Source organism: Sander lucioperca, chromosome 10 (assembly GCF_008315115.2).
Source record: "Sander lucioperca isolate FBNREF2018 chromosome 10, SLUC_FBN_1.2, whole genome shotgun sequence".
Lineage (NCBI taxonomy): Eukaryota > Metazoa > Chordata > Actinopteri > Perciformes > Percidae > Sander > Sander lucioperca.
The window spans coordinates 3,896,485-3,923,712 of NC_050182.1; the positions used below are offsets into that span (position 1 = coordinate 3,896,485).

The window sequence follows — 27,228 nt, forward strand, 5'->3', positions numbered from 1 at the left end:
ATTTTCTCGGTCTGACCTATTGGTACAACCTAAAACACGGCAATAATTAACCATTTTCCTTGACGACGTTTGGGATCTACTTCAGTGCCTGTGCTTTGTTGTTTGTGTACCTCCAATATGGCGACTTCCGGTCTGATGACGCGTCGTGAAAACCCTCTATTAAGACATTAAGAGTGGAATCTATATTATATGAATTACGTAGCACTGTTTTATTCTTGTATTCTTGTCAACTTAAACAAAATGTACACATGCAATCTAACTGCTATCTGGACTCTGTAGAGTCTAGTTTTAGTTTCCAGCATATTAAAAAATGGGTAACACTTTACTTGAAGGTATCTACATAAGATACCTTGTGTTCATGACACTGTCATGAACACATGACACTGTCATGACACAGTCATGACACATGAACCCTAACTCTAACTTGTCATGACAAAAACCAAATGGCACGTACTAAAAGAAGCGTTGTTATAAACGTTTATGACTGTTTATAATGTTTATGACACGTTCATGACAGTGTCATGTCACTGTTATGTAGGTACCTTCAAGTAAAGTGTAACCAAAAAATGCATTAAAGCTGACACCCCATTAGATTTGTTTCAAAGGGCACAATTCTCAACATAGCTGCTGTAAATCAAACATGGCATTAACACTAACCAATGTAGAGGTGCATGTGAAGTCACAGCAAGAGAACAGTAGCACTGACCTGTAGTGTATGTGTGACTGTCGTAGTGCAGGCCTCCTCTGGCTACAGGCTGGCTGCCAAACAGAGGATCGCAGTGAAGGTTGTGGCAGAGTTTTTCCAGGAAGCGGAGGACGTAAGTGACACTGCTGACTGTGGGCAGGGTCAGGGTGTGCTGCTGCTGGTCAAAGCAGGCTAGACAGGGCAAACAGGGGCAAAGGACAGAGGATCAAATTCTGTTCAATATAGTGTACAGTCTTTTGTTGTACGTTTTTCTTTTGTTGTTTTTTGATGTAACAATTACAACAGAAATAAATGCTCCATATGGCCTGGTCATTTTTTGGTGGGGGTTCTTTTAAAACAGCACTACATTCTGTTAATTGAACAAAGATGTGATCGCTACAATAAACAAGTAAACAATAAAGCAAAATCCTCCTAAAATGCTGCTTCATGAAGACTTTCCACAGAAGCAGGAGTCATATTTCTTTTAATGAGAGTTTTAGCCCCACCTGAAATGACTTCACCTCCTTGCCCAGACTTGAGGCAGGCAAAGACTGTGCCCTGGTTGTGCGAGGAGTCCACACAAGCCTGAACACACTGCTGAAGCACCGAGGAGGCCCGGCCTGGCCCAAAGTGGTCTGGGAGCTGCTGAATACGCCGCAGGTCCAAATGGGGTCCCACCTTGCCATACTTGTTTAGGTACACACAAACTAGGGGGAAAGCAACAAGCAGAGGAGTCCATTTTAAAGAATATGTGACTTATTTGATCAACAGAATGTTATTGTAATTTAATAAAAAGGGACCACTATGTCTATTTTAAACCTTGTATGCATGTATTAACCACTTTTTCCTCAGATTCTGCTGCAAACGCAGCAAAAAAGGCAGTGACAGTGTGTGCGATTGTGACAGCATGAGATGCACTGAACATCCCAGACAGCTATAGCCTTCAATAGTAATGTGCAGTATGTCCAGGTCTGAGGACATTGTGTACCTGTGGGGGCCTGTAGTGCAGAGTTGGGGATGGTGGCATTGTCCAGAGGCACAGTGCTAGTGTCGGGCTCTGGGGTGCTGCTGGTGGGAGACGTGGGGACTGGATTAGGTACCACGCGTGGTTTTCTCTGGATACAAACACACACATTCAGACATGTTACAGCATTTGTCTCTCTGTTGGTTCCTTACTATCACTATATTTGATGTACTGATTTGAACAATTCATAATATTGCATCAAATGTGACACTTACGTTGCTCTTTGTTATTATTTTCATATTTGAACTCTTAAAATAAAGTGCCTGTAAATGTAACATGGTTTAAGATCTGAAAACAAAAGGAAAATTCATGACTGCCAAGTAATTCCATCATCTCTCTTCAGTACATTATTGGGACCTGATGAGTGAAGCTACTTGCTTTGCTAGCATACAACAGTTGGACAACCACTGTGTGTTTTTTAACCGTTGTTGCCTCTTAAATGAAAACAAGCTCAATCTGCCTCCCTTAAAAATGTCAACAAACAGGATGGTATTTATACATTTTAACCCAAGACAACCATCATGATGAAAAATAGATCCTTTTTCCATTTGCTTAGTATTTTGAAACATATTCTCTTGATGGGTCATCCAGTCTAACTTGTCAGAAAGGTATTAAGTAATAACAGAGATGAGCGCAGGATGTGGCAGAGCAGAAATAAATATAACAAGCAGCGGATGTAATTTCAAAACAATAGTTATTTTTATTTAATTTTTTTAACAGGACTAGTTTCAGACTAAACAACTTCTCTAAGTAAATAAGTTGTCCTCGTGCAGCCAAATGCTATAATGTGATATTCTGTGGTTCAGTGATGCCTGTGTTAATGTGTCTGTACTGGATGGCTACCTTGCTGCCAGGCTTGGGCCCTCTTTTCTTTGGGATCTTGACAGGTTCTGCCGGAGTCTGGGCCTGCTGCAGAGCTATCCTCTGTGCCCAGTTGGCAGGCAGTCTGCCTCTGGTTCGCCCTGGTCCTGTCACTGGCCGTCCTGGGCCAGCCATGGCATCTTCCAGCCAGCCAGCTCTTTTTGCCCAGCCCAACTGCAAACCAAGAGCAAAGGAGACAAAGAGTCAAGTGGGTTAACTCTTCATTTTGTGACACTCTACAATGATAATGCTCCTCCAACAGAGAACAAGACCAAAAAGATGCCCTGTGTGACACAGAAATAAGCACTCATTTTGAGACGTCAGTCAACTCATTTTAATTTACCTGAAATAGTATTTAGCCATGTTAATACAGTAGTTTGGTTTTAGTCCCTTGGTTGTGACATATGTGCCCCTGAGATTTCTGCTGACACCCCAATACATTGGAATAGAATTCTGTCTGTGGTGCTCACAGCATTGAAAAATTCAACGGCAACATGCTGTGTTTCCGCATTCCGCCGCTGCTATATTATTGCCATCGCTGCTTTAGAATTTTATGAAATGTCATGAAGTTGTAATTACACGACTCTGAGGGTGATCCACTGGAACAGTGACAGGACGTCATCACTCGCAAAGTCATGACAACCAAATAAACAACAGCGCGAGTACAACCGTTTCTCTTCAGGCAGAGTTACAAACAGGGACGAAAGCCTGTAGCTTGGAAAATAGCGTTATGGGCACTGAATTTGATGAATTCACTGTTAATCAGCCCCAGATGAGACAAGATGTTAACGTTAGCGAACACTGTGGCCCGTCAGCCTCACTCCCCGCTGCAGAAGACGTATTCACACACTGGTTCGGTGGAAGAGGCAGAAATCTTGACACAGATATCACAAATATCGAAACACCATTAGATATAAATGAGAAGATAGTTTTTGTAATTTGGGTGAACTGAACCTGCAATTAAAGGCAATCGTCTGTCCCTGATGGTATCTCTGAACCACTTCATGCCTACCTTACTGCCAGGCTTGGGCCCTCGTTTCTTTGGGATCTTGATGGGCTCCAGGCCTTTGCCTGGCTGGATACTCGGTTGTCCCAACACTGAGCCCTTCTGATTCCAGGGCCCTGTCAACTTGGTTTTCCTGCGGCCGGGCTTGCGTCCTCTCTGACCTGGAGGTCTGCCCACTGTGGGCGTGGGGTGCATGGCTGGGCTCTCCACACTCCCGTCTGTCAATGCCCCAAGGCTCTTAGGCAACACTACTGCATAGGCAAGGATGTAGAGATACACACAAAAAGGGCAATTGAGTAAAAAGCTGTGTGAAAACAGGGAAAAAGAACTAAATAACAATTATAGCTCCAGGCTTCCCATTTAACCAGAGGGGGTATATACAATTTAATAATGTTTGAACAGTCAGAATAGTTATTTTCTCATTAATTGCATTTGCGAGTTTAGAAAAATATTTCTCCACCAATGTGAGTATTTAGTCTGAAATCTAGACTCCATATTGTGGTTATGTGATGTAAATGACAACAGATATAATTGAGAAACAGATATAGGTTCATTCGAAATCAACTATACCACACTTGCCATGTAACATGCACATGAGACCAACACAAAGTAGAATACGTCCGACTGCACACACATCCAAGAAGCCTTTACGCCGTTGGGTACAACGTCCCTGTTTGACTCTAGCTGCTGCCAACCCAAAAAGTTGTGTCTCACTCACACTCACACACACACACACACACACACACACACTCTCATGTGGCTCATCATGTATAAGTATTACTCACCTAGGCTATAAACACATTTCTCAAATGTTGAACAAGTAATGTACCACTTCATTTTCAAAATCTGTAGCATCAAACGTTTCAAAATTCCCAAATATTTCAGTCATGTTTAATGCAGAACCAAATCCAGACTGATCATAACACCTGAGCTCAAAGTTTCTGACAGTAGCACAACAGCAGAGAAGGCAAAACATTCTTAGCAAAACTTTTTTTCCCTCACTTGAACTTCCTTCCTTAGTTATAAGCCTGAGGACAGCACACTACACCTCACAGACTGGAGAGTCCTTCACAGTGAGAGAGTGATCAGTTTGAGAGAAGTAAAGAGGGTGAGAGGTAACATTAAGAAGTGCATGCTCCAGTTCGCTTCAGAAGACTGCTCATTGTGAGTTTTTGACCTTCCAGTGAACTCAAAGGATTTAGGTGGCTTTTCCCCCCGTATATAAATAAGGTCACAAATTTTAAGACTCTTGAGAAATTCACTGCAATATGATGTCTCTTCATGGTCGTCAGATTAAGGTAGGGGAAATAATAGATGCCTACAACATCTAATTAATCATTGTATCATGTTACACAAAATACCCTGCAAATGGTAATCATGGTACTTTCTCCCGCAATATTAAAGGTTGGTTCATCCACATTACAAAAAATATATAACAAAACTTGTCAATTCAAATGAGGAGAATTTTGTTTGCAGTACTCAAAGCATAGGGTGACCGGGTTAATCTAAGGGACTGATATCTAAAAACCTGAGCTAATAAAGCCTAACCATCTGCATGGCCAGATAACAGTAAAGGTTAGCAAGAGCATATGTATCATTAAGGTGGTCAACAATATACAAGTTTGTTGTATTGTGAAATCAGACAAACAGGCATTACCTGCATAAACTGTGATACATTACAACCAACAAAAGATGAAGTAGAGGAAAAACAAGGACTGAAAGATATCAGGCAAGAGGTGAAGGGAAAGAAAGAACAGAAGTGATCAAAGATGATTTTCTTTTGGTCCATCTTCAACTCCCTGCTGGCTAGAATAAAAAAGAATAAATGTGTGAATACCTTAAAAGCCTAGGAATAAACCCTAATAAAGAAGTAAGCTGCTGACAACTGACAGTCTTAAAATGTATCCCTCCCACTCCCACCCATGAATGCACACACTTCCTTTCTTGATAGGAAGCACTTCAGAAATCACATGAACCACTGAGGGAACATGAGCATGTTAAAATCATTTAGAGCTGGGCCTATATTAAATACATAGAAATAACAAAATAAGCCATGTACTTTATATAAGCCAACACAGCTGGCAAAACTTCAAGAATGTGTCCATGAAAAAACAAACACACAGAAGAAAGAACCACAGTATAGCAAGGATAGTTGGCTTCACATGCACCTGCAACACCCCCCCCCCCACACACACGATTAACCAAGGACACATTTACGAGAAGAGCGGCCACATTCATTAACACAGGTCTAGGCCCGTGGGGCTGTATTTATTAAACACACTTTAACACGAGCACATCAATCAATGCAAAGCTCACTCTGCAGGCTACTGCGACTTTTCATAGGGGAGCCACTGTGAAGCTAAGAAATAAACAAGACACCTGATTGATCCTGAACTGATTGGACCAATCCTAGATAAAATGTTTAAAGAGCTTGAGGTTACATGTTCATTGATCAATGGCACTGTTTGTAAATACAGTCAAACACGTAACCAGCAAACCCTTTTTTTTTTTCCCCTCTCCCTCTACCGCGAGTGCACCGAGTTCATTGAGTTCACAAAGCCACCACTGCCAGCTTCACATTACAAGAAGATAACTTCTCACAAGATTTCTATCACTCCGACTGCATTTCTGTAATTTTCATTCATCTTTACTCACCTCTCGTACCCAAACAAAAGTGAAAAGTTTGTGGTTGTCTGCACAGCTGTCCTGAGATTCACCCTCTCCTCCTGCCCTGTCCTCCTCTCCCACTATTCCTCTGCGTTGCTCCTCCTTTCTTTTTCTCGCTCCTTTCTCTTCTTCTCTCCTCCCACCATCTGCTGACACTGTAAACAATCTACCTCTCACAGCGTACGTCTGTCTTTTCCCTTCGTTTCTATCCCCTCTCTTAACTCATTTCTCTCCGTGGTGTCTAATCAGACGCTGTTAGCCAGGGTGCCAACGAGAGGCCTGTGGAGGGGCATCCAGGCCCGTTTCAACCACGTCATGGCCCGACTCTGCCAACTGGGGGAGTGCCAGGCCTTCATAAAACACTAGCAGGCTACAAAGGCATGTCCTGCCTCCCCATATCCCTGCTTTCTTCTCCGCTCCTTTAGATACTGTAGATTCTAACAGAAGAGTACAGCTGACCCTGTGGCTGATAACCCTTGTATCTACTTCATCTTTTTAGGTTTCCTGTATAACAAATTGCTTCCTCTGGTTCTTTATGTTGAGAAAGTAAACATGGCTACAACTTCTGTAATGCTCCAGCTTAAAGAGAAACTGACTGGTGACAAGAAATGTCCTCGTTTGCTGAATGGAAAAACAAAGAAACAGTGCATCGTGTAGTTCTGTTCACCGTCAGATTGTGTCACAAACGCAGGCAAAACCACAGACATGCCCGTTTTAACATTTTACAAACTGAAAGAAGTCACTTTTGCAAACACAGTTCAAAAGTTATGTGGAGAGAGATTCAACACTATCAGGAATTAAAAATAGCAAACTCATGTTGATGACCTTCAGGCGGATGATGTACTTACATCACACTGCAAACAGTGTTGCACCAACCAAACCCACAAATACCATGAGAAGTAATGGGAAAACTCCAGAAGAATATGTTGATGAAATCTGCTGATTATTGTGGTGAGCAGTTCTTAAATTTAAAAGCAAAGCAGACAAAAAGTAAAGAAAAGAAACTACCACTCAAGGTTGTCCTAAAATAAGCACCACAAAAGTGTTTGTTATGCACTGGATTTCCTGTACAAATGGGTCTCAGATTTTTTCAGCACGAATGGTAAAATACAGTGGGTGGACATAAAACAAAAGCAACATCTTTACAGTGTAATGCAATCCAACACATAGGTAGAAGATCAATTATACCCTTATAAAGGTTATAAAGTTACATTTTTGTTGGGACTTAGTCGTGGATGTGTTAATCAAATTCTAATTATTACAATTTGGGTACAATATAATAAATATAAATATGTCTTGCAAAGCGGCATAATGTAATGTGTGCCCACCCTAGAGCTGTAATCGGGCCTTAAAAGTTCGGCCCGAAAAGGACCAAGCCCGACAGAATTCAGCCCGAGCCCAACAAGTACATTTTGATTGATAGCTTTTTAAAAGCCCAAGCCCGTTTACAGCCCGACTGCACAAAAGGCCGTCGATCAGCAGTGATTAGAGTGCATGTCGGAAAATAGCGCGGACACGCGCTTCACACCGCGAGCGGGCACACGCCCCACTCGGCGGAAAAGGGAGAGAAAGAAAAAAGTGTGCCGCACGCACACAGCTCTTTCGTCAAGAATGAGTCATTTATACATTTTTTAACCTCATTTATTCATGACTAACGTAGGCTATAGTTAGTTGGAACAAAGAAATAAAATAAGTCTGTTTCACCTCCTCAGCATCCATTTACACGATAATCGAAACGCATCAACTGACCGCTCATTTACCACGCAACCCGGAGCGCAAGCCAGAGTCCGGCCCGAGCCTGTGTAAAATGATAGAAATTAAGACCGAACCCAACCAAACCCGTCGGGTCCCATCGGGTTCAGGCAGAGATCTTCAGCTCTAGCCCACCCCCGTTGTTAAAGGACCTGCACACTGACAGGTATTTTCAGTTACCCTCATTGATTGGATCTCTGCTCTGGTCAAAGTTGGTCAGAGCTATGGATTTTTGTGGTCGCCGATCTCGACATACCAACAAGAAGGATAAAAGTGTAAGTTGTAACTGGAGAGAGAGAGGGACATGTCAAGAAGCCCATTTCAGCACACTTCCACTATCCTGAAAGGACGTGCAATCAGGCGAATAAGTGAAAACGTCTGCGTAGGTGTACAAATAGTGTAAGTGGCTTTAAAGGGTCAGTTCATCCAAACTACTCACCTACTCTAGTGTTATCTAGCAATGTAGAAATATTTGGTTTTACATGTTGAGATTTTTAAAACTAAATCTCTTCTGGTGTTTCTGCCTTCTTAACAATATAGTGGAGGTGAAAAATGACATGTGACACCCTTTTCATGAAAACTCCCCCCCTACTGTTAGAGTCCAGACCTTTGGTGCCAGGCGGCTGAAGGTTGTCTCCAGTGAGGCCGCACCAGCCTACAGGGAAGATGTCTCGCGAGTCATAGCGGCAGTAGTAGTCAAAGGCTCCCCGCCAGCCATCAAAGGTGACCAGCACCTCGACACCACGCAGTGCACCCACTGTCGCTGGGCAGATAAAGTGGGGATTTTTACGGTCCACCGCCTCCAGCTTCATGCCTATCTGGAAAGAGTTCTGCTCCGGGGCGGGAGGCTCCTGCTGGGAAACATGGAGAGAAAGAAAGGAAGTCAGCAATGAAGTTGGCATGTGTGAGTATCTGTGTATTCATTTGTACACCAAATATTGGTGGATTTTTGTTATAGGTGTAAAGTTTTCTTCTACCGGACATTATCAGTTATCTTGTGTGAATCTTGGTCAGTATGGCAAATAAATATGCTTGTTTTCTCAATGATATACGACAGCAACTAGTTTTCCGGAGCGTGTTAAGCTTGTGAGCCTTGTACAGGTACCTTGTGAAATATGCGAGAGGGTGCCATCTCAGCTCCATTTAGTGTTTTCAGAAGGAACATGGGCCAAGAGGATGCATTGAGACGGAAACCTAAAGAAGAGCAGAATTGTTGTTATAACTACGCCAGCTTCAATCATGGAAAAAGACATCTGAAGACGCCACCTTGGCTCTGAGAAATTCTGATGAGTTTTCACCAGCAGATGAATGAATGGATTATGAAAAGAATAGTTAGTTGCAGCCCTAAAACAGTCAACAACACTTTGTGATAACAGTCAATAGTCAAACTTTTATCCAATGGGTATTCAATACAGACATTTCCTGGGTAGGAGGCTTTCTAAGCTGTGTCAAGAAGTTATTCATAGGCATTGACATTCAGTGCTGTAAGCCGCTGACACCTAGTGGACCAAAATGAAAAGTGAGAAAAGCTACCGTGTCAGTAGAAAACCTTTGTGAGCGTCCTTACCAAGTGGTGGCTGCAGCATGCCTCCGTTCTTTTCACAGTTGCCAATTGGCTGGATCTCTGAGGAGTCCACGAGGCGCCAGAAGTCGTTCTTGTTATCAGACCCGTCCAAGCGCAGCCGTAGCCGCGAGCCTGTCAGGCCCACCACTGTGGCGATGCAGGTGGACGTTGTGTTTCGCGGGTCCTGGGCCTCCAGCTTCATCCCTGCTTTGAACTCGTTAAGTGGAGGTGTGAGGCTCTAGATGGTGACGATAGACAAGTGTTAGTTGGAGAGTGGCAACATAATATCAGCAGAGCAAAAATAATTGTGTGTAATTAAATTAGCGAAAAAGAGATGCTTACACATAGGTTTGATAAAGACAGTTGAAAGTGGACCTTTCAATCTTGCTCACCTGTCTGAAGCAAGCAGAGGGTGCAGCAGTGGCACCTGTCTCTTTCAGGTATTTCTCCCAACTGAAATGTCCTGTAGAAGAACACAAGGAGCAACAAGAAATTAAATAAATAAATCGCTATTTTCTACCACTAACAAGGCTCAAAATAGCAGGCACCATCTTGGGAAAACAGTCATGACCAGTCAAACCACGAACGCCCTGCTAGAGCTATATTACTGGTTACAGGTTGCACGGCGTTCGTGGTTCTCATATATCACTGGCTACTGTGGGTTATTTACCTTGGTACTGTGAGGGCACCCGGGAGGGCCGTCCACTCCGGGCATGCTTGATCCTTCTGGCATCTTTCCACTCTATAGCTAGAGGAGCCAAGAACGATAGAATAAGCTCTCAAGCATGGGTGAGTCAGTACCTTGCAATGCCTGCTACACTCAGTGCTCCAAACATTGTCTGGGATTACAAGACTATTACAAGATAATATATAAATCTGCCTGCACAGTAAAAACTAAAAAAGATTGGCTTGAATGAACTCAAACTTTAATGTGCCATACTTCTAGCTTTACCTGAAAGCTACAATGAATACTTGTTTGTTACAAATCATACTGAGAACACGGCATAATAATTTCTTACCTTTCTGTGGCACGGGTTTCCTCATGCTCCAACAATACTGACCAAGCTCACAACACAACAGTGGCCTCCACTCTAAAGACAAGAAAAAAAGCCACACAAGTAGCTGTTACAGCTGTGTCAAATAAAGATAATCATTTGGTGACTCTTGTTTGTTGTTACTGTGACAATTTAATTTATCACATTATTGCTTAAATATAATCAAATATAAGATACCTCCAGTTTGGAAAAATGACAAATATTTGTCTTTCATCTCTCAAATATTTGCATTCGATGCAATAGTGCAGCCCTAAAAACAAGGTACGAGCATCATAGAATTTAAATGAATGTATTTAAAAAGGACCATACTCCCTTAAAACCTTGATGACCCACTTGTATGTCAGTCATTACAAGCTCGTGCTACAGTCAAACCTTCTCCATTTAACTTTATTTCAAATTCTAGTTGATAAAATGTTTCAAAAGATGTGTCAATATGTCAGGTGGAATTTTGGGGAAATGTGTTTAATATTATGCACAAGACATCTAGAATATTTCCATTTGATGGAATAGTGCAGCTATAGAAAACATTTCATTCAGTATAACATAATATTGTATAAACAAAGAGCTGGAACAAGCTGAAAATGAACCATGCTGTCAGACAGTATGGATTTCTCCAACCTTAAATCTACTTAAGGGCCGTGCTGTTTAGGGTTGTTCTGAAATCTCCCTAAAACTGGCATTAGAGACCCAGCAGGCTTTAATGTTTTTTATGGTTATAGCTAAAATGGTTATTTTGAGAGCATGGAAATCTAGCTCCCCTCCTTGTTGCTCAATTATATGGTTTCTTTTTATATCTGGAGGGAATTAGGTACTCAGCATCTGACTATAAATTTGTTATGATTTGGGGTCCCTTTGTAGATTATATAAGACAGTAAATCGACTCGCCTGTAAATAAGTAGTGTATGTTGATTTATGTGCCCCTCGGGTGTGGCTTAAAGGGATAGGTTGTTTTTTTTTAAAGTGGGGTTGAATGGGGTGCTTATCCATAGTCAGCTAATGTATTTAGGCCACCTAAAACAATCAATATTAGTTTAAGTGTACGTAAGCTATATTTAGAATATTTTTACCACTTTACCTTGGTGATTTTAATATCCATGTCTGTTGTCCATCAAAGCCTTTAGTTAGCCAGTTTCTACAACTTGTGGACTCATTCAATCTGACTCAGTCTGTAACTGGTCCCACACACTAACATGGTCATACACTGGATCTTGTTTTATCATTAGGTTTTCCTGTTTTAAATATTGAGCTGGATGTTGCTAGTCTATCTGACCATAAACCTATGATTTTTAATGCATCACTTTCTAGAGCTGGACAATATATCGATATTATATCGATATCGTGATATGAGACTAGATATTGTCTTAGATTTTGGATATCATAATATGGCATAAGTGTTGTCTTTTCCTGGTTTTAAAGGCTGCATTACAGTAAAGTTATGTCATTTTCTGAACTTATCCAGACTGTTGTAACTGTTCTATTATTTGCCTTTACCCACTTAGTCATTATATCCATATTACTGGTTATTATTTATCAACAATCTCATTGTGTAAATATTTTGTGAAAGCACCAATAGTCAACACTACAATATCGTTGTGGTATTGATATCGAGGTATTTGGTCAAAAATATCGTGATATTTGATTTTGCTCCATATCGCCCAGCCCTATCACTTTCTAATCCATTACCTAAACCTTGCTTGCCAGATCGCTACATCCGAGCACTGAACCCGTCCACTGCTAGGCAATTTTCTGATACTTTCATAGCTTGTCCTTTTGCTAGCCCTACAGAGATAACCTCTCTGTCTACAGATGAGCTAGTTACTCGGTTTAATACCACTGTCACAGATGTTCTTGATATTGTTGCCCCTTTTAAACTGAAGCGACCCAAAGTCAAAGCCCTACCTTGGCTTAACAGTGAGACTCGTGCCCTTAGACAAAAGTGTAGAAAAGCAAAGAGGAAATGGAAAAAAGATAAACTGCAAGTGTCCAATGAGATACTGAGAGATCAGGTATCCTACCAACGCCTTGTCAAAGCATCTAAAGCAAAGCATTTTTCTGATATCATAGCTAAAAATGCACATAGCCCTAAAATTTTGTTTAGTGCAATACTGCACTAAATCATGCTATTGCACTCCCTGATGCTACGTTTGAAATCACAAAACAATTGTTGAGCTTTTTTTATCAACAAGGTTGACACTATCAGATCTTGTATTTCACCTACTGATCATGACCCTTCTAAAATCAATCCTATGCCCTGCTTCTCTGAATTGTTTTGTGCCTGTGGCCCTGTCAACATTGATGGATATTGTATCACACATGAAACCTACTTATTCATCTTCAGATATTGTCCCCTCTCGTCTTTTGAAAGAGGTATTTGATACTATTGGTCCCAGCCTCTTGTCTGTAATAAACAGCGCTCTTGTGAATGGCACAGTCACATCTAGCTTTAAACAAGCTGTGGTTCAGCCTCTAATTAAAAAACCCAACCTTGGGCGCCCAGATAGCTCAGTTGGTAGAGTGGGCGCCCATATAGAGAGGTTTACTCCTCAATGTAGCGGGCCCGGGTTCGACTCCGACCTGCGGCCCTTTGCTGCATGTCATTCCCCCTCTCTCTCTCTCTCTCTCCTTGCTGGACCTTAATGCTGCATTTGACACTGTTTATCATGCCATCTTGTTTAGGGCTGGGATGGTTACCGCATTACCGGTGGCCGGTGACCTGCACATGTGTGCACGTTGTGTCTAATGACATGGATTCATTGATTCTAATGACATGGAATCATTGATTCTAATGACATGGATTCATTGATTCTAATGACATGGATTCATTGATTCTAATGACATGGATTCATTGATTCTAATGACATGGATTCATTGATTCTAATGACATGGATTCATTGATTCTAATGACATGGATTGTGTCTGATGACATTGTGTCTTACATGGATTCAAGGTTTTCTAAACAAAACTTATCATCAAAAGATGGAGCAAATCCGACCTTTCGCGAGTTGGGGAGCGCAATGTTCAATGACACATAATAACATTCCATTCGTGTTGACTATTAGGCCTATATGCGAGAGTAGCCTACCTGTGTAATGACTTGTATTGGAGAAATGTCTTTGGCAAAGACATTTCTCCGTTCTCAGCTGAGGTAGACACATTAACGTTACAGCTGCAGTGTTTACCATTGCACATTAGCCTAGCTAATGGTTTATAGCTTTATCCCGATAAAACGGCACGGTTGAATTTTAGCCTGCATGGACGTTTCGTAGCCTAAAACAGAGCGACTTATATTGGTAGAGAGAGCCACAAGTTAGCGGACTGTCGAGTCGCCCTCTCTGTCTGCTCAGCTGCTAGACGGGCTGCAACATATTTTGTAAGGTTTAAGCTTATGTTTTTCGGGGGTAACGCCATTCACTTTACCGGCAGTATTGACAACAGATAAAGCCACCGTGTCTTGAGAAGCTCTAGCTTGTTGTTTTATTGTTCACTTTTAACTCACTTTACATCAACTTTGCTATCTCTTTTTCCTCTCTCTTTTCCTCACAGCGGCACTCATACGCTACTCTGTTACTGCTCGCTCTCTTTGCGCGACCACACGGGCACTGACGTCACTCACTTAAGGCACCCTGCCATTCTCGCTCTAACTTACGCTACTCTCGTAAGGGGGTTGCAGTATACCGCTCTGCCGTGGGAATTTCTTGCTTTTCAACCATGGTAAGAAAAAATCCATACCGCCCCAGCCCTAATCTTGTTGGATCACCTTCAGCATAGGGTAGGCTCCAGGCTGTTGCTCTACAGTGGTTCAATTCTTATTGAAAAAATAGAACCTTTTCTCATACCTACAAACTCAGAAGGGCTGAAAAAGGTGACACATCTCTCCCCCCCCCCCAGAAGGAAATAAAGGGAAAAAACAACTATTTCCCGGTGCTAAAACGATTAGCATTAGCATTTAAAAGGGTTTTAAATGTGCTCTATAAATAAATTGACTTGACTTACCTTGCCATCAGACAGCCCTTTCCAAAGTGGAACTGAAGCCCTTATATCCATTTAAACTCTCTTCAAAGCCACCAGACTCCTTTGACAAAAACAGAACATTTACCTAGCAGAACAGGGGAGTTTCTGGTTTACTGCTGCCTCCATCAGTTAGTTAGGTTGTGTTATTGTGTGACTTCTTCCAAATTAACCCCTTAATCCACTAAAGTCACACAATAACACAAACCGTTCAAGGCAGCAGTAGACCAGCAAGTCCCGTGTTCTGCAAGGTAAAATTGCTGTTTTTGTCAAAGGAGTCTGGTGGCTTTGAAGAAAGCATATAACAGCTTCAGTTCACCACCAGAAAAGGGCCCCTGATAAAATCACTTCAAAAAACAAAAGGGGGGCATAAACTTTATGGCAAGGGGGTTAACAACACGGTAATAAAGAGCGTAAGAGTTAACTGAAATAACTGATCACACCAATAAAAGACCAAGCAGTATTTGGACCCAAGGTTAGGCTACCTCATGTTAACTGTACTGTACAGGGAAACCAGCGAGCTGCCCTCGTTAGCTTTGCAGCACACAGGACTTCTCTCCAGGCAGGGGGTCGTCATGGGAGGCAACCAATGGCAAGTTCAACAAAGAGACCCAAGATCATGCCAATAATGTACTACATATGGATTTAATTAGCTTTTTTTTCCCCACAATTAAAGATCAAAATACATTAAAGCTCCTTGCTGTGCTAACTGCATGTGCAGGCAGCAAATTATACAAACAAAGTGGACACAATAAAAGAAACACCCCTCAGTATAAAGCAAAACAATCAGCACAAACTACAGCCTCCAAAACCACCATATTGAATTAACACCTCTCTTAAAATTGTGTCAATATCGCTCAGCTCCAATTGCTATTATGGTTACTCCACACATCAATTACCATGCAATAATCTCATAAGAAATTAAAACATATTGCCTTTGTTTAAGGAAAAATTTGCTTTATAGTGCTGAATGTTCACAAAATGTCTTGTCAATCAGTGAACAGGGGTTTAGAGAAGGGCAACATGTTTTCAGGATCAATGACTTCTCCTGTAACCCAAACCCTGGGAAAACCAACATTACCAACCAGACACAACATCCAGGTCAACAGGTCAGACTGAGACTGGTATGAACAAGTGCTTCAGCTGGTTGTTTCTCCAGTCCCACAGTAACCACAGCCCCACGTGAGATTTATTAATATAATCCAAACTTCCGATTAGATGTAGTTTATGATACGATAGGACTGCAGTGACAGACAATATACAAAAGCTTTTTTTTTTTTTAAACATGCACAAACTATAACGTGAGGAATCAAATACGAGTTAGTAACGTTGCACAGCGTCACTTGCTAACCATCTGCCAAATATTTGAATTTGCCGAGAAAAAACACACAGCTTTATTGTGAGAGCAGTTCTAAATTAACGTCAACTGTTAGCTCGCATGGAAAAAAACGCGTAAAAGAGCAATAACACAGGACCCACATGGCAACTTAAATAGGGTGCTGTTGTTATAAACATACCCACCTTATAACTTCATAACCGTTTAGCGGCGTTTCTCCTCCCCGGATGATTTCCTTTTCAATGGAAGTGCGCCTTTTTCTTCCGCCAAGAGGGGTGGCGTCCAAATTAAAGCGGCCCGGTCCCTGTTCTTCCGTCTGGGAAAGTGACAGTTGGACTGGCATTAGAGAGCTCAGCAGGTACAGTCTCCTCCTGTTGCTAACCCAGCAAGTGTTTACAACTCAACGTCCAGCTAGTACCACTTCTCTGACATCTACACGGGACACCGTTTCCATTCATAGCCAAAATATCGCGTCTCACATTGCCGAAGTGTGTTGAGCTCCTTTCAAAACACAAAGCCAACACATGGGACCACCTCCCCTCCGCCGCTGTCTCCTGTGCTATATTTGCATGCGCGCCAGATGCCCATTTACGTGACAGTATCGCTAATTGTGTTATTCAGGAGTTAACGCTACCTTGACGGTAGCCTCTAGGGTATGAATAAAAAAAACAACCACTGAATCAAAACCAAACGCGCATGCAGCCGTGCAGACACCACTTCCAGCATGCTATGCTACGCACGGCTACACAGAGACATGCCCACTGCCCGGGATGCTAGCTTAGCATGCTAGGTGGCTTGCTAGTCGTTGACCTGATTATAAATATTAGCATTAGCAAAACGGGAGCACACCAGCACTGAGAGGCCAGTCTGTGGTAATCTGGGCTCAACACTGAAGCCGAGCCTAATAGGCGACGTTGCTCGGTGTATCCGGAGATGTTTACCTTGCTTTTTAACGTGTGTTTGTTTCTGATGTGGATTTAGCGCTTGTCCGCCATTTTTTCCCTACACGATGAGGAGGGGGTGTTTTGCCAACATTTGTTGTTGGGCAGTCAGTCAGGCAGGCTGAAGGATGGATAAAGGGCAAAACAACAACCCCTGGCGGCCAAAGGTTTTCAAGCATGGGAGGAAAAAAAATTATGAAATGTAAAAATAAAATAATTATTTTCTTATCCAGTTTAAGCCCCAGGGTAAACAACAAACACAATTTAATAAAACTAAATACCTTATCTGGTAGGCATACCTAGCTAAAATGAATGCAGTCTAATATAAAAAACAGGCCTGCAATAAATTCTACCTTCATGAAGGTTATGTTGTCTTTCAAAGGTTTAATTTATTTTGGATGCTGCAGTTTGACTATATATATATATATATATATATATATATATATATATATATATATATATATGTATGCATGTTCCTACATGTATACACACACACACACACACACACACACACACACAGTTGCCAAAATACAGCGTCCAAAAATAAAGTTATCAACACCTAAAAAATTGCATTATGACCTGCATTAAGGTGGGATTTATTGCAGGCCTGATGTAATAGACTGCATTCATTTCAGCTAAGTGTGCCTAATAAACTGGCAACTGAGTGTACTGTAGATGTGTTATACGTACAGCATACAGCCTGCTTATCAATAGAATAATATGTAGTTTAATGCTATTGCGAAAATTGTCCTTTATATTATATATCCCCATTCAAACAATTCCCAGTCCTCCCACAAGCACTGCTGAGATTGCTGAATTTCTTGTAAGAATGCTGCAGAAATTGAGTTTCTGTTAGAGTGTAGCTCTTGAATTTAAAATAAGGTCTCATTAATAATAAGCAGTCATTTTATCGCACAATGTTGAAAACCATGATCAATTTATTGCATTTTTATGAAAAAAAAAAAAAGAGTTGAAGTTAAACATTATTATTGCAGCATTACTGCCGTACAGAGTACTGCTCTAGTTTAATTTAAACTGTGCTCTAGTTTTGGGTGTTTGACTAAGAATGTGGGGTATTTGCCTTTAGGCATAACATGAATAAAATGTGATTATCAGTGAACACAAAGCTTAATTTATTAACCAGTATTTGTTCCAGTTGAGATTATTATAACATTCTGAACAGATTCATGGCCGTGTCATAATGTACTACAAATAGAGAAATTTAATAACTCAAACATAACGAAATCCACACTCCCAGAGTGAAATCAGAGCAAAATATCACTGAAATACAGTATGCCTGCAGTAGTGTAATACACCTGGCACAGTACAATATCACTAAAGATATTCCAGATACATTGTGTAGGTGTGAAAATTAGAAATAGGGGCCATTTGGTAATGTCATGCCAATTACGTCTGGGTAGCAACTGTAACTGTGTGATTTGGAGAAACACCCAGCAGTTCAATTGTGCGTAATGGTCACCTGGCAGCACTGCTAATGCCCATTTCAGCCTACGCTGGGCAGGCCATGGCCCAGTGGCCCCCTGCATCCCAGGCAATTATGTTTGGTTTCACACGGTGAAAAGGGTTAATTGGCAGTGCCCACGCGCCTGATTGGACCTGTTTCACGCCTGTCAGCCTTCATCGCATCAAAGGAAGCCCCAGTCCACCAGGCACCATTATTACAACACACACACAAACACACACACAAACCTTATGCACATGCACTGTACACAAACTCTGTACTTAAATCAAATGTTCTCATGATTGTACATACAAGGTGAAATAAACACACATGCACATAACCGGCATACACAGTATGAACACACACACACACACACACACACACACACACACACACAAAATAAAATACAACATACACCTAAAGGAACACACTCATACAGAAATATTAAGTATTCATCATCCTCATGCAGACATAAGGTTTTTCACACAGGCATTATGCAAATCCCTTTCTGGATGATCCTAACTAATATCACTAGGGGTCAGTGTTGTTTTATACAAAACAGGGCCACATAATTCTGCCACTTTCCTCTCCCTACATTCATTTCATGATAATTTTGTGCTTTTCTCTGAGCACAGCACAGTAACACTTTTTTCACTGCTCACTACCCTCTTTAAACTCTCAACTTTTATTCTAATGATGATTATGGGTTTTATTTCTTTTCATGGAATATTTTTTCAATTTTATGTAAAATCCTTTGGTTTACTTTCCTTTTAATAATACAGCTCTGTGTTAGATGTATTCGAGGACTAATTGTATTCTAGTGTCTATGTCTCCGTATTATAGGCAAACCGAGTGCTATGCAGTGAAGCCAGGCCTATGTATATGGTGTGCCTGTCTATTTGTCAGGATCTCCATGTGGTTCCAGTTTTTTCATTACTAAGGCTTTAACCACTGAGCTACCAGCAGTCTATGAAAGTTCATCAGCCATTATACAAGCCAAATTGACTAGCAAATAAAAACAGTGATAATGTGTCCCAACTAACGGTCAGCTCTGGTATAAACACTTTCCCAAGGTTCAACACATTGTATACACAAAACACATTGTACATACAATCTTGCTAAATGTTTTCATTAAAGAAAAACTCATGATTGAAGTGAGTGAAAGTATTTAGGTACATAATAACTTTATGTATTTACAGTATCAAAATGATCTTCACTGATCCAATAAAATAACTATAAACAACGAACAGCACTTATAAGGAAATTATAACACAAATACACAAAGAGCCTGTAAATGTACAATTTCAAGACAGACCTTTTGTGTCAATGCAAATTAGTGTTTTCTTTTCCCGTTTGGCAGCGGTATCAGTTTTTGGTCTGTTTGAAATGTCTTACATGCTCTTTTCATTTTATCGCACTAATTGAATCTGGCTCTCTTAGCTGGCGATGTGTTTTTGGATTTCAAAACATGTTGCTGGAGGTGTCCACTAGCCAATGGCATTGCTCCATCACCGTGGTCTGTTTCTACACACACAGACAGTACAGCAAGGATCTTTTCCCACTGTGCCTCCTTGTCACTTTCAGCACTCTGGCACGCTCCAACAAAGTCGCCCCTCTCACACATTCACAAATACCCCAACACACACAGGCATAAATAGACACGCACACACACATATGTGCACATGTACACACAGTGAGAGTCAGACTGCGTGTTCCTTCCCGACTGTGCCTCAGAGGACCCTGCGCTTGTTCCACAGACAAGGATATGTGTGCGCGCACACTCACACACTCACACTCTCTCTCACACACACACACACACACACACACACACACACACACACAGACAGAGTCCTGATACACACTTCTCATCTCTGCTGGCATCCTGGGAGGGACGTGCAAGAGAGAGAGCAAGAGCATATGTTGGATAGACGTTTGTTAAGGGGGGATATTTCTCTTTGGATGTTGTCTTACAAGCTCTGACGGCGTGGCGCAGAAAGAAGGAATTTTTTCGTCCAATTTATTAATCCTTTTAGGCAATGTTCTCTGTTCAGAAATGCAAATTGAATCAATCTGAGGCTGACTTTAAGACTTTTCAAGTGGGATTTAATTAGAAGCCAGGGCTGCAGTTTTTAATGAGAGAGGGGGTGGAGAGGCGGAGAAAGAGAGAGAAAGAAAGAGAGAGGCATGGGGAGGGAGAGTGGGTTTGCGGTTTTGATCTGGGGGTCCTGCTGGAGAAAGGATACACAAACACCCACAACATACACGCACACAAACGTACACACATGCACGCACGCACACAAGTGCACCCTGTAGAGCCGAGTATGAGGCGGATGCCCGCTGTTTGGTTTTTCTTCACATCCCTCATCTCCGTCTTTTGAGAGTTCAACCAGAGATCTTGTTACTTCAGTATACATCTCAAACCCTTACACCAAAGTAGCATATCTCGGCATAGATGGAGTGAAGCTTCATGCTACTCTTCAGTGTTGGAGCTGCTCAATAGTTTGACTTAAGTCAATACTGGACATCTCTCAAGTGCCAGGGCATGTAAAGCCATAATTGAGAAGCTGTTTTTTGCAGAAGAAAACACATACCTACCTCCTCTGGATCAGCAACATTTTTATAAACAAGTCAATGTATAGATGAGATTGGTACATCTCAAACACAGGGTACACACATACGGACATTTGGAAGATTGTGCTTAACATTGTGCAGGTGTGTGATCTATACCTGCTGCTTGTCAGTATTCATTCATATCAGTTTAAAGTGAAGAAATTGCACTGTTGCTCATTGTTGCTTGCTTTTGTGACCCTTTAAAATGAATTGAATGTGTATTTAAGAACCCACATCACAGAAAAATTCAACCAAAGAGTGATTTTAGCTTCTTAAATTGTTTTATTTGACTAATTTTTAGAGACCCGAAGAGCTCTTTCTATGATTTCACAAGAACAAAGACCCATGTCTAAAACTGGTCATTATGTCATATACCAGAAATATGGTTTTTTTTGTCTTTGCTGTCCAGTTCAACATGGCATCATGACTTCACGTAACCATAAAAAAAAATGCGTACAGATATCATGCCACTTGGAAAGCTCTCCTGGGTGAGAGTTCTGTGTTTGACCCATCCACCACCTCGACCAACATCCCTACGCGGATTTTCGCCCTTTCATACTACTCGCTCCGGCGTCAATTCACACGCAAGGTAATGTAAGTCAATGGAGGACAAACGGCGTTGATAAACATGCTGAAAAGCGAGTGTGCGTCTTCATAACACGCCAATAACGGCATACCAATTGGCGTGTCATACATATGCCACTTCATGAGATCAGTCTGTCCAGTTAATCATTTTTAACCCCTCGGATTTATCTGAAGGCCATGTATATGCTTTGAGTTATTTTTCCCTTATTCTCGTTATTTGAACAATTACAGATCTCCTCGTCACTCCCTTGTAAATGATTCCAGCAGACAGCCCTTCCCTCAAGAGAAAAACTGCTCCCAGGATTTATCAGAGATTTCACTGCCATTTGGCTATCACATGCTACGTCTTATACATTTTGGGGAAATATGGTGCTGTTAAAAAGGGTGAAGTCGGCCTGTGGTGTCGGGATGTGGTTTTAGAGCTCACGCTCTCCTCTCTACAGTAACTCTCTGCCATCTTTCCCTCTCCCCTCACTGTTTCCTGTCACCCTCTCAAATTGGAGCCAAGGCTGGAGAGCGCTGGCATGTTTTTAGGGGCTGTGCGACATCTTCACAGCCACTATGCTTGATTTTTCTGTTTCTGTACTGCCACTTATGTGTCGGCATCCACCAGGAGAAGGAATGGGAGGGGAAGGGTTTGACTCGTTAGTGCTTTTAACTTGACCATTTCCACTTTGAGAGTTTTCTCTGTGCTGCTGACTTTCATTCAAGCTGTGGTTTGTCTATGTACTGGAAAAGCAGCAAAATATAAATGTCAGGAAGTTTATTTTGAAGCATACAAAGCTTAATATAGGTAGGAAAAAACAATTTCAGATGCCAGCGGAGTTGATGTAAAGTATTGAAGAAGTAGTGGAAGGAGGGGAAAAGATGTAAAGAGATGACTTTTAGGCTGCCACGGAGAGACATGAATTTACCCATTAAAGTGAGAAGTGTAGTGTGCGCCTCGCAAAACGCTTGACGTCTAGCTGATACTGTCAATGTTTAAATAATACTAATTAATCTCCATTATTGAAACATGTAATTAATCTCTCTCTCACCCTCTCTGGCTGTCTCTCTTTCTCCTTCTCCTTCACATTTAATGGAACATGAAAGGGAAACCCAAAGAGCAAATGCTGTGTTGTGGTCCTCACGGGGAGCTCATTGAGGGACTCACATCAGAGGAGAAGAGAGGCAAAGAGACAGACGGGTGGACATGTTTTGACAGACAGACAGTTGGTCCAGAACTCCTCCCTATCTTACCACTCTATGCCTCCCCTCTCTCTCTCTCTCTCTCTCTCTTTGAACTCAGGCCTTCATTAACAATCTGCTTATTAACAGGCTTGGGAACACGGGAGGTAGACGGATCAGAGGGGGAGAGATAGAGGGAGGAGAGAGAGACAGAGCGAAAGAAGAAGATGGGGATACAAATTAGAGTATGTCCACAGTAAGGCTATGTTCAGACCAACATAGCACTGTGTGAAAAAAACATTGTTCAAAACCCTGGTCACTTAATTTTTTTGAAAAAGCCGGATATGTCAAAAAAGTTAAAGCTGGATCAACAGCAACGCAATGCGTGGGCAATCAAAAAGTGTACACGCAAGCACATATTCCTGATAGAACACTTTGTAACGTGAATGCCATATTTCTGCGGTTTACCTCATGATCTTTGAGATGAAGGACTAAAGGATTGTCTCTACAGTCGTAAAATTCATCCTTATAAATTTATATAGTATAGTACTACACAGTCCCTCCAGGATTTCACGATCGCAACAATTCACGCAAATTCAACCAATCACCGTGAATTCGGTGCGACTCGCAATTTTGACCAATCACCGCAACTTTACCGCAAATTTGACCAATAACCGGAGGTTCCCACGCCTTCAACCAATCACAGCAGTCCCACGTGCCAGACTTTGCGTCCCACTGACCAAGCAGGAGTGAGAACGGGCTGACGTACGTCGCCAAATTAATTTCCTTGTTTCTGATATGAAGACAAGACGTGTGTGACTTGAACATCTCACATTTACCAACAAAACGTACAGCGAAAGACCATGCAAAACATCAATGTACGCTGTAACGTTTTTTCACTCTAAACTCGCTGAAAGCTGCTGCTGTTTCAATCCTGTCGGCTCTCTGCAGCGGGCGGGACTGGTCAGTTCCCCCCGCGACTGATGCGCACACACAAACACACACGGTGGAATCAAGAAAAACCAGAGATGAGACGTACACGAGGACCTAAATTGAGGACAGCTGCGCTCGTTATTGTAAGTGCAATGATAAGTTAAAGTCCAACAAGTACTTTATCAAACCGTATGAATGTGTGTCCCAGGCCAGGATAGGGAATTAACTAACAATGTAAATATCAACAAGCCACTGACAGATACTGTATGTTCATTTTGATTCATTCAATAACTTGTTTTTTTTCTTAAATACACCAGCCATTTTCATATTATACCAACATTTGCAGCATCCTGAGCCTTTTTGGTAAGGTTACTAAGAAAACTCAGCCCAGAGTAGTTTTATTCTCCCCGAAACAAGTCTCCTTTTTATTATTAAAAAAGTATACCAAAAAAAAATTGCTACTTTTTTAGCTATTTTCACTGTCTCTCGCAATTTCATTGTAACAAAAATACAAAAGACATTGCAACTTTTATCGCACTTTTTTAAAAGTTTTAAAAAGCTCCTGCAAAATCAGGCATTTTGGGCCACAACAATCTCAAAAAAAGGCCGCAAAATCCTGGAGAGGCTGATTATAAGCTTTTTGAATGGCTATCCAAAGTCTTCACCTCAACTCCATTGAAAAGATGTGGACTGCCCTGAAACAAACAAAAAATACAAATCTGGTTGAACTTTTGATGACTACCAAAAGCATCCAAATAAGGTGAAAATGGCTAAAGGACCAATTGAAAGGACATGCAACCAAAATCCAGCAGTGCTGTATGTATATTTTTGACACATTAGATCTTGTTATGTCTAGAAGATGTACAATTAATTTGGTAATGAAACCAAATGTGGGAATGTTTTTTGTGAATCACTCAAATCACTAAAAAAAACAGCTGCAAAAAAAAAATCTGACTCAGACAGTACACTGTAAATGCAAGTGCACATTCCTGGTAGATTACTTTGTAACACAAGATGATGGATGAAATGATTGTCTCTGTGATAACTATCTGGAGTTGTAAAATCCTCATAGTATTATAAACTGCTGGGCAGTATTTTGGCATTTTTGTATTTATATCTGATAAACCTGAAGTCAGAGAAATATCACTCAAACCGGCCCTCCTAGATCACATTTCATCATCATGGTACTGAAAGCAACACACCCTGCACCAATGCAACCCTTTGCGTTTTTAAACGTGGTGTTGTTTTCAGTTTAAACAATCGGTAAGCCAGACAATTTTACACTCCATCCATACAAAGCTGATATTTGAGATTTGGAAAAATTATCTAATTGCAATTATTGCGATATGGTTCACGATATTAGAGGGAATCATCATTTTTGCATTATTATTCTCATTTTCATTTCGAAAAATATATTAAAATGAACATGGCATAATTTTTTGCCAAGATCTGTACTAAACAAAGATTTTTTTCTTGAGTCATAATATACGTTTTGTCGGCCGACTTCCTTCAGAATGCTATTTTGACACATATTTTGCCTTTAATAAATATTCCACCTCCTGTGATTTGGATGTTGCACTAGTCCATATTGCAATTTGGATAAAATTCCGATTAATTGTTCAGCCCTACCTAGAGTAATCTGAAATATCTGGCCTCACATTTTGGTGTGGATGGGAAAAACTGAGCTTTTAAAGAACAATTAAGTAAGTCTGTGTGGCAATTACAGTAAGATAAGACAACTCTCCCATTAAGTCACTGTTTTATGCTCTTTCCGTTGTCTGAACAAATTGAGTTTGGCTGTTTTAAAACATAGTTTAGGTGATGACAGAGAGCAGGACAGGACATAACGGAGGTTTAATCATCAGAGATTCAGAGTGACCACACTATGTTTGTCCCAGATGTTGGCTGTGATGCACAGTCATGTTGTTTGTGAACTGACAGAGGACGGCGAAGAAGAAGAGACTTTGCCATTTTCCTATTGTTTTGGTGTTTTGAGTGTGGAAGGATATCTTTATGAAAATGGTCTGAAAGGTGGGGGGACATTGGCCGAGACGGGAAAACACAAAGGAGAGACAGACTGACACAGAGGGAGAGACAGTGGCAGAAATTTAGGCTGATAGGCAGAGACAGAGAGCGAAAGAGCCTGTGTGATGGACATAGAGAACGAGATAGACTGACAAATGGAAAGAGCGAGGGATGTGCCTGTTTTGAATTAATGATTGCTCTCATCAGAAGATGAATGTTCTCCCGCTCTCCCCTCGGAACCGAGCTGGCAAATAAAAAGAAAGTCAGTCCAACGAATAATGAGTGCACAAATAAATAAATAAGCCAATAAATAAATGAATAAACGTGACAGAACTCCTGAAAGACAGATTATGATCGATGTACAGTCAGTGGTGAGCTCTTTTTTTTTTAAAACAGATTTTTACTTTTGTGTGTTACGGTTATGTATGGGTATGTATCCACGCTGCATGTGGTTTGGTGTGTGCTAGTTTGGGGCTGTAAACATGCCTGTTTTTATTGTGTTTCCTGCAGTGCACATGTGTGTAATTGCTGTTGTCCATGCATGTGTGTTCATAGTGTGTTTGCTGGTATGTTTGTTTGTGTGTGTGTTTTGGTGTTTATGTGTGTGTGTGTGTGTGTGTGTGTTTATGTGACTGTGAGTTTGTGGTTGTAACTTTGTGTGTGTGTGTGTATGTGTGTGTGTGTGTGTGTGTGTGTGTTGGTATTTACTTGCATGTGGCTTTGTGATAGTGTGCATGTATCCATTTTTATTAGTATGTATGTGTGTGTGTGTGTGTGTGTGTGTGTGTGTGTGTGTGTGTGTGTGTGTGTGTGTGTGAGAGAGAGAGAGAGAGAGAGAGAGAGAGAGAGAGAGAGAGAGAGAGAGTTGGGGGCTCTCTGGTGAGTCTCCTTAACATCAAACAGCTGGAAGTAATAAAATATTTAGGAAGTGCTGGGAGTCTGTGAATATTAATTCTGCCTTTTCTTTCTGTCTCTCAAATCTCCCTCTCTTTTTCCCTTCTTTCAGTTTCTCTTTCTTTCCTCCCAGTTACTCCCTCCCTCCAACCTGACTCACCCAGCCTCTATCTCTCTTCTTCCGCTGCTACATCTCCATTTGTCCTCTCCCCCTTTGCTTCCTTGGTCCAAACTCATGCTCTGACACTCCCTAACTCTGATTCCAGTGTCTTTGACCTTGTTTATGAGGGAATCACAGTCACTAAATTGGGAGTCCGCTCCGACCGCTGGCACTGAGGGTGATGGAGAGAGAAGAGAGGAGTTGACCTATGCCTTTCTGTCTTGCTAGGCCACGATGGAGCCCTGCAGCTCTAATTTCATAGGATTATTTACTGACATTTTTTCTAAATTACATACTGACACTTTTAGTGACACAAAATCAATGTCTTGACATCTACTACACTAGAATCACTAAAGCCAGAGTACAAGAGCAGCTTTAGTGATGTGAATATTTATTTTAAAAGGGGAGAGAATGGACACTACATTAGTGTCCATTCACAATTTTAAATATAATGTAAGCACACTAACATTTACTTAGTGGTATAATGTATGGA

At 41.3% G+C, this 27,228-nt stretch overlaps 1 protein-coding gene across 5 annotated transcripts in view; it reads right to left on the bottom strand.

Annotated features, from left to right (window-relative positions):
- Positions 1-27,228, bottom strand: part of LOC116042856 (polycomb protein SCMH1) — a 73,129-nt gene that overhangs the window by 4,538 nt on the left and 41,363 nt on the right. The window contains exons 1-13 of one of the 5 annotated variants that reach the window (XM_031289291.2): positions 16,900-17,017; positions 16,144-16,274; positions 10,579-10,650; positions 10,230-10,307; positions 9,952-10,022; positions 9,563-9,797; positions 9,101-9,189; positions 8,603-8,846; positions 3,583-3,827; positions 2,553-2,744; positions 1,674-1,800; positions 1,192-1,392; positions 707-877 (exon numbers count right to left, since the gene is read on the bottom strand). In XM_031289291.2, the coding sequence (XP_031145151.1) occupies positions 707-877; positions 1,192-1,392; positions 1,674-1,800; positions 2,553-2,744; positions 3,583-3,827; positions 8,603-8,846; positions 9,101-9,189; positions 9,563-9,797; positions 9,952-10,022; positions 10,230-10,307; positions 10,579-10,603 (1,678 nt within the window). In that variant the 5' untranslated portion in view covers positions 10,604-10,650; positions 16,144-16,274; positions 16,900-17,017. Of the gene's footprint in view, positions 1-706; positions 878-1,191; positions 1,393-1,673; positions 1,801-2,552; positions 2,745-3,582; positions 3,828-8,602; positions 8,850-9,100; positions 9,190-9,562; positions 9,798-9,951; positions 10,023-10,229; positions 10,308-10,578; positions 10,651-16,143; positions 16,846-16,899; positions 17,018-27,228 lie in introns of those variants that run through there. The other 4 variants (XM_031289264.2, XM_031289274.2, XM_031289283.2 and 1 more) reach the window with 4 other exon arrangements.